The sequence below is a fragment of the Ptychodera flava genome, chromosome 4 (assembly GCF_041260155.1).
Source record: "Ptychodera flava strain L36383 chromosome 4, AS_Pfla_20210202, whole genome shotgun sequence".
Taxonomy (NCBI): domain Eukaryota; kingdom Metazoa; phylum Hemichordata; class Enteropneusta; family Ptychoderidae; genus Ptychodera; species Ptychodera flava.
In genome coordinates, this window is record NC_091931.1 from 404,673 (window position 1) to 421,741 (window position 17,069).

General features: G+C 35.1%; 1 protein-coding gene across 3 annotated transcripts in view; it reads right to left on the bottom strand.

Moving 5' to 3' along the window:
* Nucleotides 1-17,069, bottom strand: part of LOC139130331 (E3 ubiquitin-protein ligase MYCBP2-like) — a 688,708-nt gene that overhangs the window by 301,105 nt on the left and 370,534 nt on the right. For all 3 annotated transcript variants that reach the window (XM_070696083.1, XM_070696082.1, XM_070696081.1), the window contains exon 29: nucleotides 6,649-6,876. In XM_070696083.1, coding sequence (XP_070552184.1) covers nucleotides 6,649-6,876 — 228 coding nt within the window. The remainder of the gene's footprint in view (nucleotides 1-6,648; nucleotides 6,877-17,069) is intronic.

A 17,069-nucleotide genomic window follows, 5' to 3' on the forward strand; every position in this document is an offset into this window, starting at 1 on the left:
TGACACATTTGAAACCCATGAGGAACGTAATTCATTCTCCCCTGCACAGTAAAAAGGAGATCAAAACGACATGCATGTCACTTTGTCAGGACCAAACGCACGCAAGATGTCCGTCAACATCCACCAATCTTGTAATTTACACTGACAGAACAAAAACAATTTGATCGAGCATGGACGTTCTAACGTAAATACATCATTGTCTATCGCATTTTCATGTAAGCCAATACACTCACACGTACGCTTTAAGTTCAATTATAATGTCAATTCAACACAATCTGGTATTTTTCGCCATGCTGATAGTGAGTGTGCAGCGTAAATGGTATGCTATAGTCGTTAGATAACACTGATCACGTGGTGTGACAAAATAGTTTTACGGAAGTTGTGATCACGTGGTGTGACAAAATAGTTTTACGGAAGTTGTTGACGGAAATGACGTCAATTTTGCCTCTCCCAACTCTATAAGCTTCCTCAGTTACGTAACTTCGTTGCTAATAAAACACGTGAGCATTTTCAGTTCATATCTGGTTATATATTGCAGTTATGTGTAAATTTGAACCTTTGCCACATGTTTGCAACTTCATTGAAAATATTATGATCAACATAATGAACAATATTCACCACAGATTAAACTCTATGGGTCATTAAGTATTCAAATACGCAATTAGCTGAAACAGAAATAATTAATTTCTGTGACTACTGTCATTGTATCACCACTTTATATAGCAAGTGTAATTGCCTTTGGTCAGGTCCTTCAAACTATATATTCCAAACTTTGAAAGCTGATTAGATATGCAAACAATAACTTAGCTGACATGAAAACTTAAGTGCGAAATGACTTTCAATATTGGTATAACCTGGTATAATCATCAATATACATAGCATGTTATGCCAAGTTTGATCAAATAAATCCAAGTATATATCCCTAATTGGGGTTCATTAAATACACAAATTAGGAATTGGCTAAAGTAAAAATGCTTAATGCCTTGCAATAATGTTAGCCTTCAATAAAGTTAGCCTACTAATAGTATCTTTAATGTAAATAGCAAGTTTCATCAATTTTTGTCGTGTAAATTCAAATATATATCCCTAATTTCAAAAATTCATTAAATATGCAAATTAGGAATTGGCTAAAGTAAAAATGCTTAATGCCTTGCAATAATGTTAGCCTACACTATAGTATCTTTAATGTAAATAGCAAGTTTCATCAATTTTTGTCGTGTAAATTCAAATATATATCCCTAATTTCAAAAATTCATTAAATATGCAAATTAGGTGCTGGATGAAGTAAAAATGCTTAAGGACTTTAAGTAACGTCGTATCATAGTATCTTGAATGTATATAGCAAGTTTCGTCAACTTTGGTCTAGTCAATACAGATAAATGCCCCTAATTAGGAAAGTTCATAAAATATGCAAATTAGGAATTGGCTGGAGTAAAAATACTTAATGACATTTAATAATGTTCTATCATAGGATCTTTATTGTACATAGCAAGTTTCATTAATCTTGGTCATGTAAATTCAAATATATATCCTTAATTTCGAAAGGTCATTAAATATGCAAATTAGGATTTGGATGAAGTAAAAATGCTTAATTACTTTCAATAATATTAAATCATAGTATCCTCAATATGCATACCAAGTTTCGTCAATTTTGATTGAGTAAATTCAGATATATACGCCTAATTAGGAAATGTCATTAAATATGCAAATTAGTAATTATCTTTCACGTCATCCCTTCAATAACTTTCACAGCTGATATAATTTGATGTGATAAACATTTGTAGCAAATCTCATCAAATTGTGTGCAGTCGTTCTCAATGTATATCCGGTTTTTCTAAAATCATTAATTATGCAAATGAGCAAAAAGTAAGCAAGCCACACTAACCAAAAACTAATCACTTCTTGCCATTTGCTAACTGAATCTATGTACCAGATTTGATTCTGATCTGATGAGCCGGTTTTGAGATATTGAGCACACAGACAGACAGACAGACAGACAGACAGACATCGCTGCGACATATGCTCACGTGTGTAAACAAATGGCAACAATTGCCCCCAAAAATAAAAATTGCAGATTTCATCGTCATTTCAAAAGATCAAATTTAGTTCATCTATAGAAACCTGTATACCAAATTTCAAAGCTGTTAGACCAGTTCTTTTTGAGAAACACATTTTTCGACCAAAAAATGGAAAAAATACCCCCAAAAGTACAAAGTTGCAGATTTCATCAGAAATTCAATATATATTACTTAGTTCATCTATAGAAACCTGTATACCAAATTTCAAAACAATCAAACCAGTACTTTTTGAGAAATACATTTTTTGACCAAAAATGACAAAAATTTCCTTAAAAATGCAAATTTGCACATTTCATCATAATTTCAATAGATATCATTTAGTTCTTCTATAGAAACCTGTATACCATTTCAAAGCTATCAGATGAGTAGTTTTGGAAATACACATTTTTTGACCAAAAATGGTAAAAATTGCCCCAAAAATAAAAAATTACAGATTACATCAGAAATTCAATATATATTACTTAGTTAATCTATAGAAACCTGTATACCAAATTTCAAGTGTAAGACCAGCACTTTTGAGAAACACATTTTTTGACCATATGTACCAAATATAAAAGCTATCAGATGAGTAGTTTTAAAGAAGAAGATATTTAAAGATTTTTTAATCAAAAATGACAAAAATTGCCTTAAAAATACAAATATGCAAATTTCACCATGAATTGAACAAATCTGACTGAAGTCACCCTGAGTAAACTGCATATCAAATTTCAAAGCAATCGGACAAGCTGTTTCAGAGAAGAAGATTTCTTTACCAAAAACACCAAAAAATGCCCCAAAAATACAAATATGCAAATTTCACCACGATTTGAACAAACTTAAAGGCCAGGGACTTGATACCCGGGATCAAGTTAATCCCGTTCACCTTTGACATGCACGGGCGGGAATGAATGTTTATGTCTTTGTAAATTACGGTCAGCATTAGTGTGCACAGGAGGTTGTAAACAGACCAACAGATTATACGTTACTGAATATAACGGCGAGACCAGTACACTGAGCAGACTGAGAAACGTTTCATGAAGAGGCCCCCGATGCCTGTAGCAATAACAGGTGTACTTCAACAGTAATGACAAAGGTACAGCATGACGCCGCTGCAACTGACTGCTTTATTACGTTCCGAATTAGGCCTACCAGGGGCCCGGGCGCGGGCTGCAACTGTACAATCGCTACAGCTAAACGATAGCATAGACGTCGTGCCATTGCCAAGATACTCTGCAATTACCGATCGTTTTGTGTACAGAACTACCAAAAGCCCTCTCACTAAAAAAATAATTACGGTTTGAAATCGTTGAATTAATCTGAAATTAACACCGTGGTGCATTAATCTATAAAAGATTATTAACAGAGATAATAAAATGTAACATCACCGATCATAAGAAACGTGGTGTTGAAGAACATATTTCTTTGAACAGAAGACTATAGCGACTATTTTCTGTAAGTATAATATAACTTTAGCAAACTTGCGAATCAAGCATCTGAAGAGTATCTTCAACACTTTTGGTTTTGTTCTACTCTTGTTATAAAATAAGTCAAATTTCGGGAAAGTATCTGTACATTTTCGATATCCGTGCAGCGCAAATGTGTAAACCGACACAGCATCCATCCATCATATAGACCATGATCGGTTCGCGAGTGCATAAACCACCCCTCCCCCTCTCTCTTCTCTCTCTCTCTCTCTCTCTCTCTCTCTCTCTCTCTCTCTCTCTCTCAAGTCTAGCCATTTGATGTTTTATTTTGCTGACATTTATTTAACGCTTCACAATCACCAATCAATGTTGATGTCGATTTCGATTTACGAAGTTTACCGGGTAACCTTCGTAACTGGAGACATGTCACGACATGGAGCTAGTTATTACCATCGAAAGTCTGTAAACGTTTCTGCTCCCAAATGGACGTATTTAAATGCACAGGTGACTTCGTGGGTAAAATATTGAATTGCAGTATGAATTTCACAGTTGAGAAAGTCTATGACTTTCAAACTAGTCGTACAAGCAACAATAAACATGGCGGATCAATGATATCGACATATTTTTTCCTCGCAACCGATGGTGAGAGCAACTTGCAGATATTTTCCAACCTGGTAAGTATTTAGCTTTGCCCCGTTTGCTGGGTTATGTACATATAAACTAATAACAAAAGTTTAGCATTTTCTGTAAATCGATAAGCTTACGAACACAAAAGATTCGGATATCTGAACCTCAACAGTGGCTACGCAGCTCGAAAGTTATCCTACGACAGGACAGGAACATTGGTTAAAGCCGGATTTCGCATGGTAGCTATGGAAACACGCTGCTCATTCTTAGAAAGCATGCAATGTACTGCGTACTGCTGATACTCCCATGGTCCGTGGACTGTTGCCGTCCCTACACAACGTCAGTTTCCTAACATTCACAGGATTCAATCACGTGTGTCTTCAAATTTTGATACATGAATTCTACCAATCATCAACCGCGGAACACATAAAAAACAATGGTTGCGGGTATGGGTTCAAGGACGTTCCCGAAGAGACACCATCATTGTCGCAGAATTGTTTTGACTAGTTTTAGGAGAATATGGGCGATCTGCGTACGGTCGCACATCAAACCGACAAGTGTACGCTTAGATAAAAATATGATGTCCGAATTTTTTATTCAACTATATACTGAGTCATCGCCTTTGATATCGCCTAAACATCCCCAGTTTTTTTCTGAGAGATTGCAACATGAATATCCCCTAATGCATAGAGTACGGCTGTTCATCCAATATATTTATTCACTGTTTCGCAAAACATCTCGTAGATATGTGCTTTGGCGAACGGACCAAGTTTTTGTACGTTGGTCAAAAATAAATGACAATATAGGTTTGGATATTGTATCTGTCAAATTAGGACAGAGTATTGAAGATGAAATTAGAGAAGAATGAGTCAGTGAATATTGGTTTCATAGACGGGAGAATCAAGACAGTCCACTGTCTATATTGTGAATAAAAGTATTTCGATGAATTGACTAATGCAAACAGAAAGGAAATTTTATTCAACTTGAAAAAAGTCACCGCTTTTCCTTTATACGATGTCGTTTAGGTCCTAAAAAATCTTTTAAAACGGCAAGACGATAATAATAATACTTTTCACGACAGCAAAATCTAAAAGAACTTGAATCTGAACTTTACATGACAGTTCTGTGGAAGAAACGATTGGAAATAGCAGCGTGTCGTGGTAGCAGCGTGTCGTGGTACGGCGTCTAAGCCAGAACGTGCTATGGCTTGAGTGACATACTAGCGGGCACAGGCGCTCAAGCTGGGTAGTCTGCTAAATAGATCGCTTTTCAGCTTGGTCTATCGATCCCGTAGACGACATGCCAGCACTGCAACCTAAATGAGTGTTTAGGTTGTAGTCGTGGGCATATCGACTACGGGATCGATAGATCGAGTCGAAAATCGATCTATTTAGCAGACTCCCAAGCTACAGATCGCCTGTGCTTGCGGGTCTGCACTGCGGTCGCTCCATCTAATTACAATGCTGCCTTATCTAACATGTTGACATTGCAAACGTTTACCACTTCACACCTGTATCGCGTCCTTTTTTGAGTGACAGCTTGCAGACCTTTGTTATGGCCGCTTGCCACGCTAGTTGAAGACAAAGAGAAATACCTTCATCGATCAAAATCAGCCTTATTTATGCTCAAATCATAAAATTTTATCGATAAATTCAATCACCTAAATTTCTTCGCCTGTGACCATTTTGGCATGGTTTTTACGGACGATCGAGCGTGACGCCACCCAAGCCACGCTTTGCATGAACTAACTCCAATGGGGGCAGCTAGCTATTTATACCCGGCCCTGGCCTTTAAGTGAGGTCACCCCAAGTGAACTGCATATAAAATTTCAAAGAAATTGGACTTGCGGTTTCAGAGGAGAAGGCAATTGTTGACGGACGACGGACAATGACGGACGACGACGACGGAAAATTAACCTATTTGATAAGCTCCACGTCGCCGACAGCGAATCTAAAAATTCATCAAATATGCAAATATGACATACGGAGTAATCCTTGTACCAAGTTTGAATGAAATTGCTCCAGGTACTCTGAGATATCTGTGTGAATGGATGGATGGACGCACGGACATGACCAAACCTATGAATCCCCCGGACAGTGTCCGTGGGGACTATTAGTACATCAAATATTCATTAATGTGCCAGTACAAATATGTGCTTTATATTCTTCTTGATATACTTATAAATAAAGTTCATCTTTATCCATGTCCTGGCATACACTCAAAATTAACAAACACTTTCGTTACAATGTAAAGTAATGCAATATGTTGTGTACACTGAAGCAAATTGTTCCTGCACATGATGACATCACCATGTCTGGTTACCTGATACCACAGTGTAATATATCTTCATGCAACAGTACATATAGTTCTAAATGTTTTGCAAGTTGAACATATAACCTAATGTTACTCTCGTGTCAGACAGAAAAAAGTTACAAAATACTACAACATCATATGTGGGCACATACTGTGCCCACTGAAGGTAGTTTTCATCACTTTTAATTTAATCAATATACTATAATCAAAAGATCAAAACTCCTCACCATTGTCATTTTATCCATGTAAGAGACAAGTAGTGGGTATCTGATATACTCTCCAACAAAGTTAGCACAGCCTGCGTTGTCATCTGCACTGAGTTGTCTCTGCATTGATGAAGTACTTGCATCTATCTCCTTGTAGATTGGCAACAAGCTGGTCAGCTTGACAGAAGGATGACAAAGTGCCTCAAGAACTGCTGCCAACAAACAACCACTGGACAGGAAATTGTCATCCTGAATATTGAGAAATTGAGATAATGAAATAGAAATGAGTCATTGTAAATAACACAGTCCCCACATTTACATGAAGGCGCTACTTTGCACAATTTTTAAACATCGTACATTTACCATTTGGTATCGAAGTTTGACATATCCACGATATCAGGACTCTATATCGATATCAGGTCTATATATCAGGTCGATATATATCGGCGATTTAGGGACTGTATTATCCATACTAGACGATACTAGAATGGCTTGCAAAGTGCCTCGGCCCGTTGGGTCTATGAAATTGCCAATATTTACCCAATATTTATCGTCGATTTTGGGACTCTAATATCGATACTACATGATACTAGAATGACTTCCCTTGTGCCTCAACACGCCGGGTCTGCAAAATCACTGATATTTACCCGATATTTAGTCACAATATCAAGATTCTAATATCAATACTAGACGATATTAGAATGACTTGCCTCTTGTTGTGGCACCCTGGGTCTGTGAAATCGTTGATATTTACCCAATATTTAATGGCGATATACGGACTCTTATATCAATACCAGACGGACTCTCACTTTTCTACTAGACAATACAAGATTTTGTCAAATCGCAGGTAAATATCCAATGTATATTGGAGATTTTACCACCTTGCAGATCTGGGAAAAAACCGACTTCCTAAGACGGAGTCTAACTTTGATATTAGACAATACTTGATTTTGATCTGGAAAAAAATAATTACAATGTCGCTGTTTGCTCACATATAGTTATCAAAACAAGCCAACAATTGTATGAAACATGGACATACATACAGACAGGCTGACATACACAGACTGGCACAGAGTGATGACATTGGCCCCAAGTGTGCCTTGGCCCATGGAGCATGATAAAGATATAACAAACAGCTGGATTTAATGATACAAGCGACCCAGTGACCATTATAGCTCCGCTGTGTTTATGTAGAGTAAAACTATTTTTGACACATGTTGATGAAAGAAGGTGGAAACCTTTGATAGCTCAATGCAGTGGCCAGAAAAAAGTGGCTAAAATAGCTACAAAAAAATACACAATTGAAGAGTTCATCATACTTTGAATATATCACATCGGATCATCCCTAAGAACATGTCAACCAAAGCTATCTGATGAGTACTTTTTTGAGAATAAAATTTTCTAACCAAAAATGGCAACAATTGCCCGCCAAAATAAAGATTGCAGATTTCATCATAAATTCATCATAATTTAGTTCATCTATAGGAACCCGCATATCGAATTTCAAAGCTATCAGACCAGCACTTTTCTAGAAACACATTTTTTGACCAAAAATAGAAAAATTACCCCAATTGCAAAAATACGAAATTGCAGATTTCCTCATTATTTCAATAAATATCATTTACATTTAGTTCATCTATTGGAACCTGTATACGAAATTTCAAACCTATCAGATGAGTAGTTTTGGAAATACACATTTTTTGACCAAAAATGGCAAAAATTGCCCTATAAATACAAAATTACAGATTTCATCAGAAATTCAATATATATTACTTAGTTTACCTATAGAAACCTGTATACCAAATTTCAAAGCTGTTAGACCTGTACTTTTTGAGAAACACATTTTTTGACCAAAAATGGAAAAAATTGTCCCAAAAATTCAAGTTGCAGATTTCCTCATTCTTTCAACAAATATCATTTAGTTCATCTATAGAAACCTGTCTACCAAATTTCAAATCTATCAGATGAGTAGTTTTGGAAATACACAGTTTTTGACCAAAAATGTCAAAAATTCCCCAAAAAATACAAAATTACAGATTTCATCAGAAATTCTATATTTATTACTTAGCTCATCTGTAGAAACCTGTATACCAAATTTCACAGCCATCAAACCAGTACTTTTTGAGAAACACAATTTTGACCAATAATGGCAAAAATTTGCCCTTAAATTACAAAATTGCAGATTTAGTCATAATTTTAATAAATATCATTAAGGTGATCTGTAGGAACCTGTATACCAAATTTCAGAGCTATCAGATGAGTAGTTTTGGAAATACACATTTTTGACCAAAAATGGCAAAAATTGCCCAAGCAAATACAGAATTACAGATTTCATCAGAAATTCAATATATATTACTAAGTTCATCTATAGAAACCTGTATACCAAATTTCAAAGCTATCAGACCAGTTCTTTTGGAGAAATACATTTTTTGACCAAAAATGGCAAAAATTGCCTTTAAGATGCAAATTTGCATATTTCTGCACAATTTGAACAAGTCTGAAATAGATTATCCTTAGGGACATATGTAACAAATATCAAAGCTATCTGACAGGTAGTTTTTAAGAAGAAAATTTTTAAAGATTTTTTTACCAAAAATGACAAAAATTGCCTTAAAAATACAAATATGCAAATTTCATCACGATTTGAATAAATCTGACTGAGGTCACCCTAAGTAAACTGCATATCAAATTTCAAAGCAATTGGACAAGCGGCTTCAGAGAAGAAGATTTCTTTACCAAAAACACCAAAAAATGCCCCCAAAATACAAATATGCAAATTTCACCACGATTTGAACAAACTTAAGTAAGGTCACCCCAAGTGAACTGCATATAAAATTTCAAAGCAATTGGACTTGCACGTTCAGAGGAGAAGGCAATTGTTGACGGACGATGACGACGACGACAGAAAATCAACATATTTGATAAGCTCCGCGTCACTGACAGCGGAGCTAAAAATAGTTAAATATACAGGCACTCAGGGTGAATATGTATCATCAATTTGATTAGTTTCTTGTCCTTTTCTACCAATGTGATAATTTTTTAAGACAATCAATCTGCAAGGCAGTTTATGTATTGACAAATATGTTTTCTTTCAAGGGCACACAGCAAACTTTTCTTGATTTTTTATTTAAAATATTTGACATAGACTGAAATATGTGACATGCAATCAATGTTTACATTTTGCCCATGCACCAGATACATGGAGAGATTTCAACATACAATCATTAACTCAGAAACCCTACAGGCAAAATTAAACATTATTTTCTTCCAGTACAACTGGTACATCCACATTTGTAACAACATACAAACTTAACCAACTACAAAAGGATGCTCTCACAAGAGATCAACTTAAGAAACTATGGTGAACTTGACTATTCCTTTCAAATCATTACCGAACTTGACATCTTCAACAAATATACACTGCATGGTTAATTGTGTGCACAAAGACATCAGGGGTGGACCATTTGATATCCTGGGGGAGGTTTGGAAGCTTGATGAGGTACATAATCAGATCCATTGTAAATTATTTTTCTCCCACTGTCCAACCTTTTGTTTGTGCCAAACCTTCTCTACCTGATTTTTTTATTGTTTTTCGCTTGGAATTTTTTTGAAAATCAACAAGGAGCCCCCGACCCCACCAAGATATCAAAATCCCCCTTGGTATTGACCTTGTTTGCATAAAGAGATACAATGACCAGATGGAAGGAAGTGTGTGAATTATTTACAACCTTCATACTCTTAAACATTGAAAAAAATTTGGAATTTCTATTAGTTCGAAACCAAACCTCCAAAAATCACCTAATGATTTTTTTACCGCATTTTAACACCAAATACAATTTACCATATCAAATGCTAATTAAATCACCACATCTTCGTTCCTGTAGATATAAAATTACCTAAAATAAAAAATCTTTTCACAATATTTATTGATTTTGTTCATATCAACTTAATCTTTCAAATCAATACTGGACTATTACTGTAATTTTTCTGTCAAAATTTAGGAAACAAGTCATGATTGATGACACAGTCCCCACTTGTTAATGGGTACTTTGATTACAAGTCCTAAGATAGAGTCCTCTTCATTAATTAGGTCTGTGATAAAAATACTTTGATACAGATGGCGCTCCATGGCCAAGAATGAGTTCCATGGTGATGAAAACATAAATACATGTAGGCAACCATCCTAAAGGTCATTAAATGAGTCAACTGGGAATTAATCAACAGGATGTTGCAAAACATTTTTGCATCCTATCATAACACTGATAGATTATCACTGGTACCATATTTTGTAAAGTTTGATGCAGTGCTTCTGGACATTCACCCTAAAAACAAAAGTTCATCATGTAAATGCAAATTAGCAATGAATTTAATTCATTGGATCATATCACAAAACAAATCGACGTGCATATGTATGACATAGGTCAATGTCCTTGTACCAACTTTGAATAAAATCGGTTGAACCATGTCTGACTTAGGTCTCTGTACATGAAAAAATCATAATAAAAAATGGCCGTACGGCGGCCATATTGGATCGTATCACAAAACAAATCGACGTGCATATGGATGACATAAGTAAATGTCCTTGTACCAACTTTGTATAAAATCGGTTGAGATATGCCCGAGTTATGGCTCTGTACATGAAAAAATCGTAACAAAATGGCCACACAGCAGCCACATTGGATTGTATCACAAAACAAATTGACGTGCATATCTATGACATTGTTCAATGTCCTTGTACCAACTTTGAATAAAATTGGTTGAAAATGATTTAGTTATGGCTCTGTACCTGAAAAAATCGTAATAAAATGGCCGCCTGGCGGCCATATTGAATTGTATCACAATACATATCAACGTGCATATGTATGACATATAAAAATCCTTGTACCAAGTTTGAATGAAATCGCTCCAGGCATCTCTGAGATATCTGCGTGAACGGACGCACGCATGCACACACGGACGCATGGACATGAGCAAACCTATATGTCCCCCCGGTCGGTGTCCGTGGGGACTAAAAACTCCAAAAAATACAAAATACCGCAATGATACGGTGTCACTCACATTTGATCAGAATTGGTATATACCAGTATGGGTACCAAAGATCAACAATAAGTGTTGTTTCTATCTGTTCAGTGCAGGAAAATTCTACGTTGATGTTATGACAATTTCTGCACAGTACAACCAGAAAAATACAGCAATTATACGGTGTCGCTCAAATTTGATCAGAATTGGTACATACCAAAGATCAACAATAAGTGTTATTTCTATCTCTGTTTAGTGCAGGAAAATTATACGTTGATGTTATGACAATTTCTGCACAGTACAACCAGAAAAACAACAAGAAATATTTAAACCAGAAAATTAAGAATGACAAAAGTAAATTAGGTCTGAAACTTTAGGTACTGATCGAAGGTCAACTTTAGCAACATGCATAGCAGAGAATCTTTCTACCATGGATGTACAAAAATAGACATCCATATGGTTTCAGCAGATCTGTTAATATGTCACAGTTCATAAACAATGACAGGAAATGATCAATTAGCTGTTTCAGTTACTGCTACCACTCCCAAACATAATAGGTACCCTGCATACAAATAGGTTTAAGGTCAAAATCCTCTTATTCAGATGTGTGGGCTGATTCAGTTCACTGCCACCACTCCTGCACACTTGCAGGATTTCCCTTTTTCTTACCTCATTTGCACATTTTTGACACTGATGTGTTCATTTGAACAAATTCACATCTCAACCCCTACATCTACCTGTACACCAAATGCTGAGACGGTAGCTTTGGCGGTATGGGAGCCTTTGTGTGTGACAGACATACATCCGCACATACCCACAAATATACAGACATGCAAATCAGATGCAAATGAACTGATTCAGCTTATAACCTCACATTGGCAAACCAAATGTGAGCTAAAAACAACAAGAAATATTTAAACCAGAAAAACAAGAATGACAAAAGAAAATACGGTCTGAAACTTTAGGTACTGGAGGTCAATTTTAGCAACATGCATACACACAGCTAGTCCCTCTTAGTTTGAGCAGGTCTGTTAATATGTAACAGTTCATGAACAATCACAGGAAATGACTCAAGGTCAGTGGAGTATCTTGTTTCAGTCACTGGCATGCCAGCACTCCTGCACATTTGCAGGATTTCCCTTTTTCTTACCTCATTTGCACATTTTTGACATAGACATGTTCATTTGAACAACGTCACATCTCAACCCCTGGGTCTACCTGTACACTAAATACTGAGATGGTAGGTATGGCAGTATGGGAGCCTTTGCGTGTGACGGACATACATCCACACATACCATACATACACACATACATACACACGCCAACGACTCACCATATAAGCTCCTTTTGGTATTTACATACATACCAAATATGAGCTAAAAACTGAAGAGATTTCTCTGAAAATTTAAACAAGCAACCTAACAGCCAGTAGAGCTCCTTTGTGTTATGTGGAGAATAACTTTTTGTGACACGTGTGTTGAGTAAGGAGGATGTCTTTGATAACCTGCTTCAGGTTGACCTGACCAAAATTGCAAAAATAGCTGCAAAAATACATAAAAGAAGATTTCATCATAATTTGTACAAATTAAATCTGTTGGAACATTTCTACTCTATATCAAAGCTATCAGACAAGCAGTTTTTGAGAAACAAAACAAAAATGGCAAAAATTGCCCCCCAAAATACAAAACTGCAGATTTCATCAGAATTTGAATACATCACATTCTGATCAACCTTATGAACCTGTGTACCAACTATCAAAGTATCAGATGAGTACTTATTGGAGAAAAACAAAAAATTAGGAAAATTGCCCAAAAATTACAAATATGGAAATTTCACTACAATTAATAACAAGGGACCTAGCGGCCGATATAGCTCCGCTGTGTTTATGTAGAGAATAACTATTTTTGACACATGTTGATGAAAGAAGGTGGAAATCTTTGATAGCTCATTTCAGTGGCCAGAAAAAAGTGGCTAAAATAGCTGCAAATATACACAATTGAAGATTTCATCATAATTTGAATATATCACATCGGATCATCCCTAAGAACATGTCCACCGAAGCTATCTGACGAGCAGTTTTTTGAGAATAAATTTCCGACCAAAAATGGAAAAAATTGCCCCCCAAAATAAAAATTGCAGATTTCACCATAATTTTAATGTATCATATTACAATAATCCCCTGGAAACTGTATACCAAATATCAAAGCTATCGACTTGCAGTTTTTGAGAAACAAATTTTTTGACCAAAAATGGCAAAAATTGCCACAAAATACAAAATTACAGATTTCATCAGAAATTCAATATATATTACTTAGTTCATCTATAAGAACCTGTATACCAAATTTCAAAGCTATCAGACCAGCACTTTTGAGAAACACATTTTTTGACCAAAAATGGCAAAAATTGCCTTTAAGATGCAAATTTGCATATTTCTGCACAATTTGAACAAATCTGAAATTGATCATCCCCAGGGACATATGTACCAAATATCAAAGCTATCTGATCGGTAGTTTTGAAGAAGAAGATTTTTAAAGATTTTTTTACCAAAAAATGACAAAAATTGCCTTAAAAATACAAATTTCACCACGATTTGAATACATCTGACTGAAGTCACCCTAAGTAAACTGCATATCAAATTTCAAAGCAATCGGACAAGGGGTTTCAGAGAAGAAGATTTTTTACCAAAAACACCAAAACATGCCCCCAAAATACAAATATGCAAATTTCACCACAATTTGAACAAACTTAACTGAGGTCACCCCAAGTGAACTGCATATAAAATTTCAAAGCAATTGGACTTATGGTTTCAGAGGAGAAGGCAATTGTTGACGGATGACAGACGACAACGGACGACGACCACAGAAAATCAACCTATTTGATAAGCTCCACGTCGCTGACAGCGGAGCTAAAAACTTGACATTGGTCATCCCGAGGAGCATGGATATCAACTTTCAAAGCAATCCGACAAGCCATTTCAGAGAACAAGATTTTTTTACTAAAAACTGAAAAAATAACCTCTAAAATACAAACATGCAAATTTCGCCCAAATCTTTAGATATTTCATTTAGAATACCTAAGGACATGCATACCAAGTTTCAACCTAATCTGACCAGTGCTTACAGACTTTAGCAATTTGCAGGATTTTAACTTTTCCCTTTCATTTGCATATTTGTGCATATATTGGAGATTTCACAAACTTACAGATCTTGTAAAACCCGAATTCAAAAGACTGATACTGGACGATACTAGATTTTGTCAAATTGTGGGTATTTATCCAATATATATCAGAGATTTCACCAACTTACAGATCTTGTCAAAACCCGACTTCCAAGGACTCATTCTAACTTCGATGCTAGATGATACTAGATTTTGTCAAATCGAGGGTAAATATCTAATATATATCAGAGATTTCACCACCTTACAGACCTTGTCAAAATCCACTTCCTAGAAATGATATTAACCTCGTTATTAGACGATACTAGATTTTTTCAAATCACACGTAAATATCCAATATACCGTTACTCATCTGAGTATAAGCCCTTGCTCGTGTATAAGCCCCCCTACTGATTTCAGAGGATTTTTGAAAATGCATTACATCCGTGTATAAGCCCCTACCCTAGTGTAACTCAAAGACAGAAAGGTTAGGAGAGTATATTTGGTCATTAAACTTGGTAAAATTACTTTTAGAATAAAGAAACTATTAAAGATGTTAAAACAACGGCAAACTGGAATTCCCTTGACAGCATCGTAAAACCAGATATGAACTGTAAATGTTCACGTGTTTCATTATATATTGCAGTTATGTGTAAATTTGAACCTTTGCCACATGTTTGCAACTTCATTGAAAGTATTATGATCAATATAATGAACAATATTCACCACAGATTAACTCTATAGGTCATTAAGTATTCAAATACGCAATTACCTGAAATAGAAATAATTAATTTCTTTGACTGCTGTCACTGTATCACCTCTTTATATAGCAAGTGTAATTGCCTTTTGTCAAGTCCTTCAAACTAAATATTCCAAACTTTGAAAGCTCATTAGATATACAAACAGTAGCTGACATGGAAACTTAAGTGCGAAATGACTTCCAATATTGCTATAACCTGGTATAATCATCAATCTACATAGCATCTTATCCCAACTTTGATCAAATAAATCCAAGTATATATCCCTAATTATGAAAGCTCATTAAATACACAAATTAGGAATTGGCTGAAGCAAATATGCTTAATGCCTTTCATTAATGTTAGCCTACATAATGGTATCTTTAATGTACATAGCAAGTTTCATCAATTTTGGTCATGTAAATTCAAATATATATCGCTAATTTCAAAAATTCATTAAATATGCAAATTAGGAGCTGCATGAAGTAAAAATGCTTACTGACTTTCAATAACATGGTCTCATAGTATCTTTAATGTACATAGCAAGTTTCATCAACTTTGGTCTAGTCAATACAGATAAATATCCCTGATTATGAAAGTTCATTAAATATGCAAATAAGGAATTGGCTAAAGTTCAATGCTTAATGACTTTCAATAATGTTCTTTCATAGTATCTTTATTGTACATACCATAGCCAGTTTTTTTACTTTGGTCTCGTCAAGTCAGATAAATACCCCTAATCGGGAAAATTCATTAAATATGCAAATTAGGAATCGGCTAAATCAAAAATGCTTAATGACATTTAATAATGTTCTATCATAGTATCTTTACTGTACATGGCAAGTTTCATCAATTTTGGTTATGTAAATTCAAATATATATCCTTAATTTCGAAAGGCCATTAAATATGCAAACTACGATTTGGATGAAGTAAAAATGCTTAATGACTTTCAATAATGTTAAATCATAGTATCTTCAATATGTACACCAAGTTTTGTCAATTTTGATCGAGTAAATTCAGATATATACCCCTAATTAGGAAATTTCATTAAATATGCAAATTAGTAATTATCTTTCACGTCACCCCTTAATAACTTTCACAGCTGATTTATCTTGATGTGATAAACATTTGTAGCAAATCTCATCAAATTGTGTGCAGTCGTTCTCAATGTATATCCCGTTTTTCTAAAATCATTAATTATGCATATGAGCAAAAAGTAAGCAAGCCACATCCACCAAAAACTAATCAGTTCTTGCCATTTGTAAACTGAATCTATGTACCAGATTTGATTCTGACGTGATGAGCCGGTTTTGAGATATTGAGCACACACAAAAATACAAAATTGCAGATTTCATCCTGATTTCAATATTTCATATTAAGATAAACCCTAGGAACCTGTATACCAAACATCAACGATATCAAATGAGCAGTTTTTGAGAAATACATTTTTTGACCAAAAATGACAAAAATTTGCCCCAAAAATACAAAATTGCAAATTTCATAAGAATTTGAATACATCACATTTTGATCAAC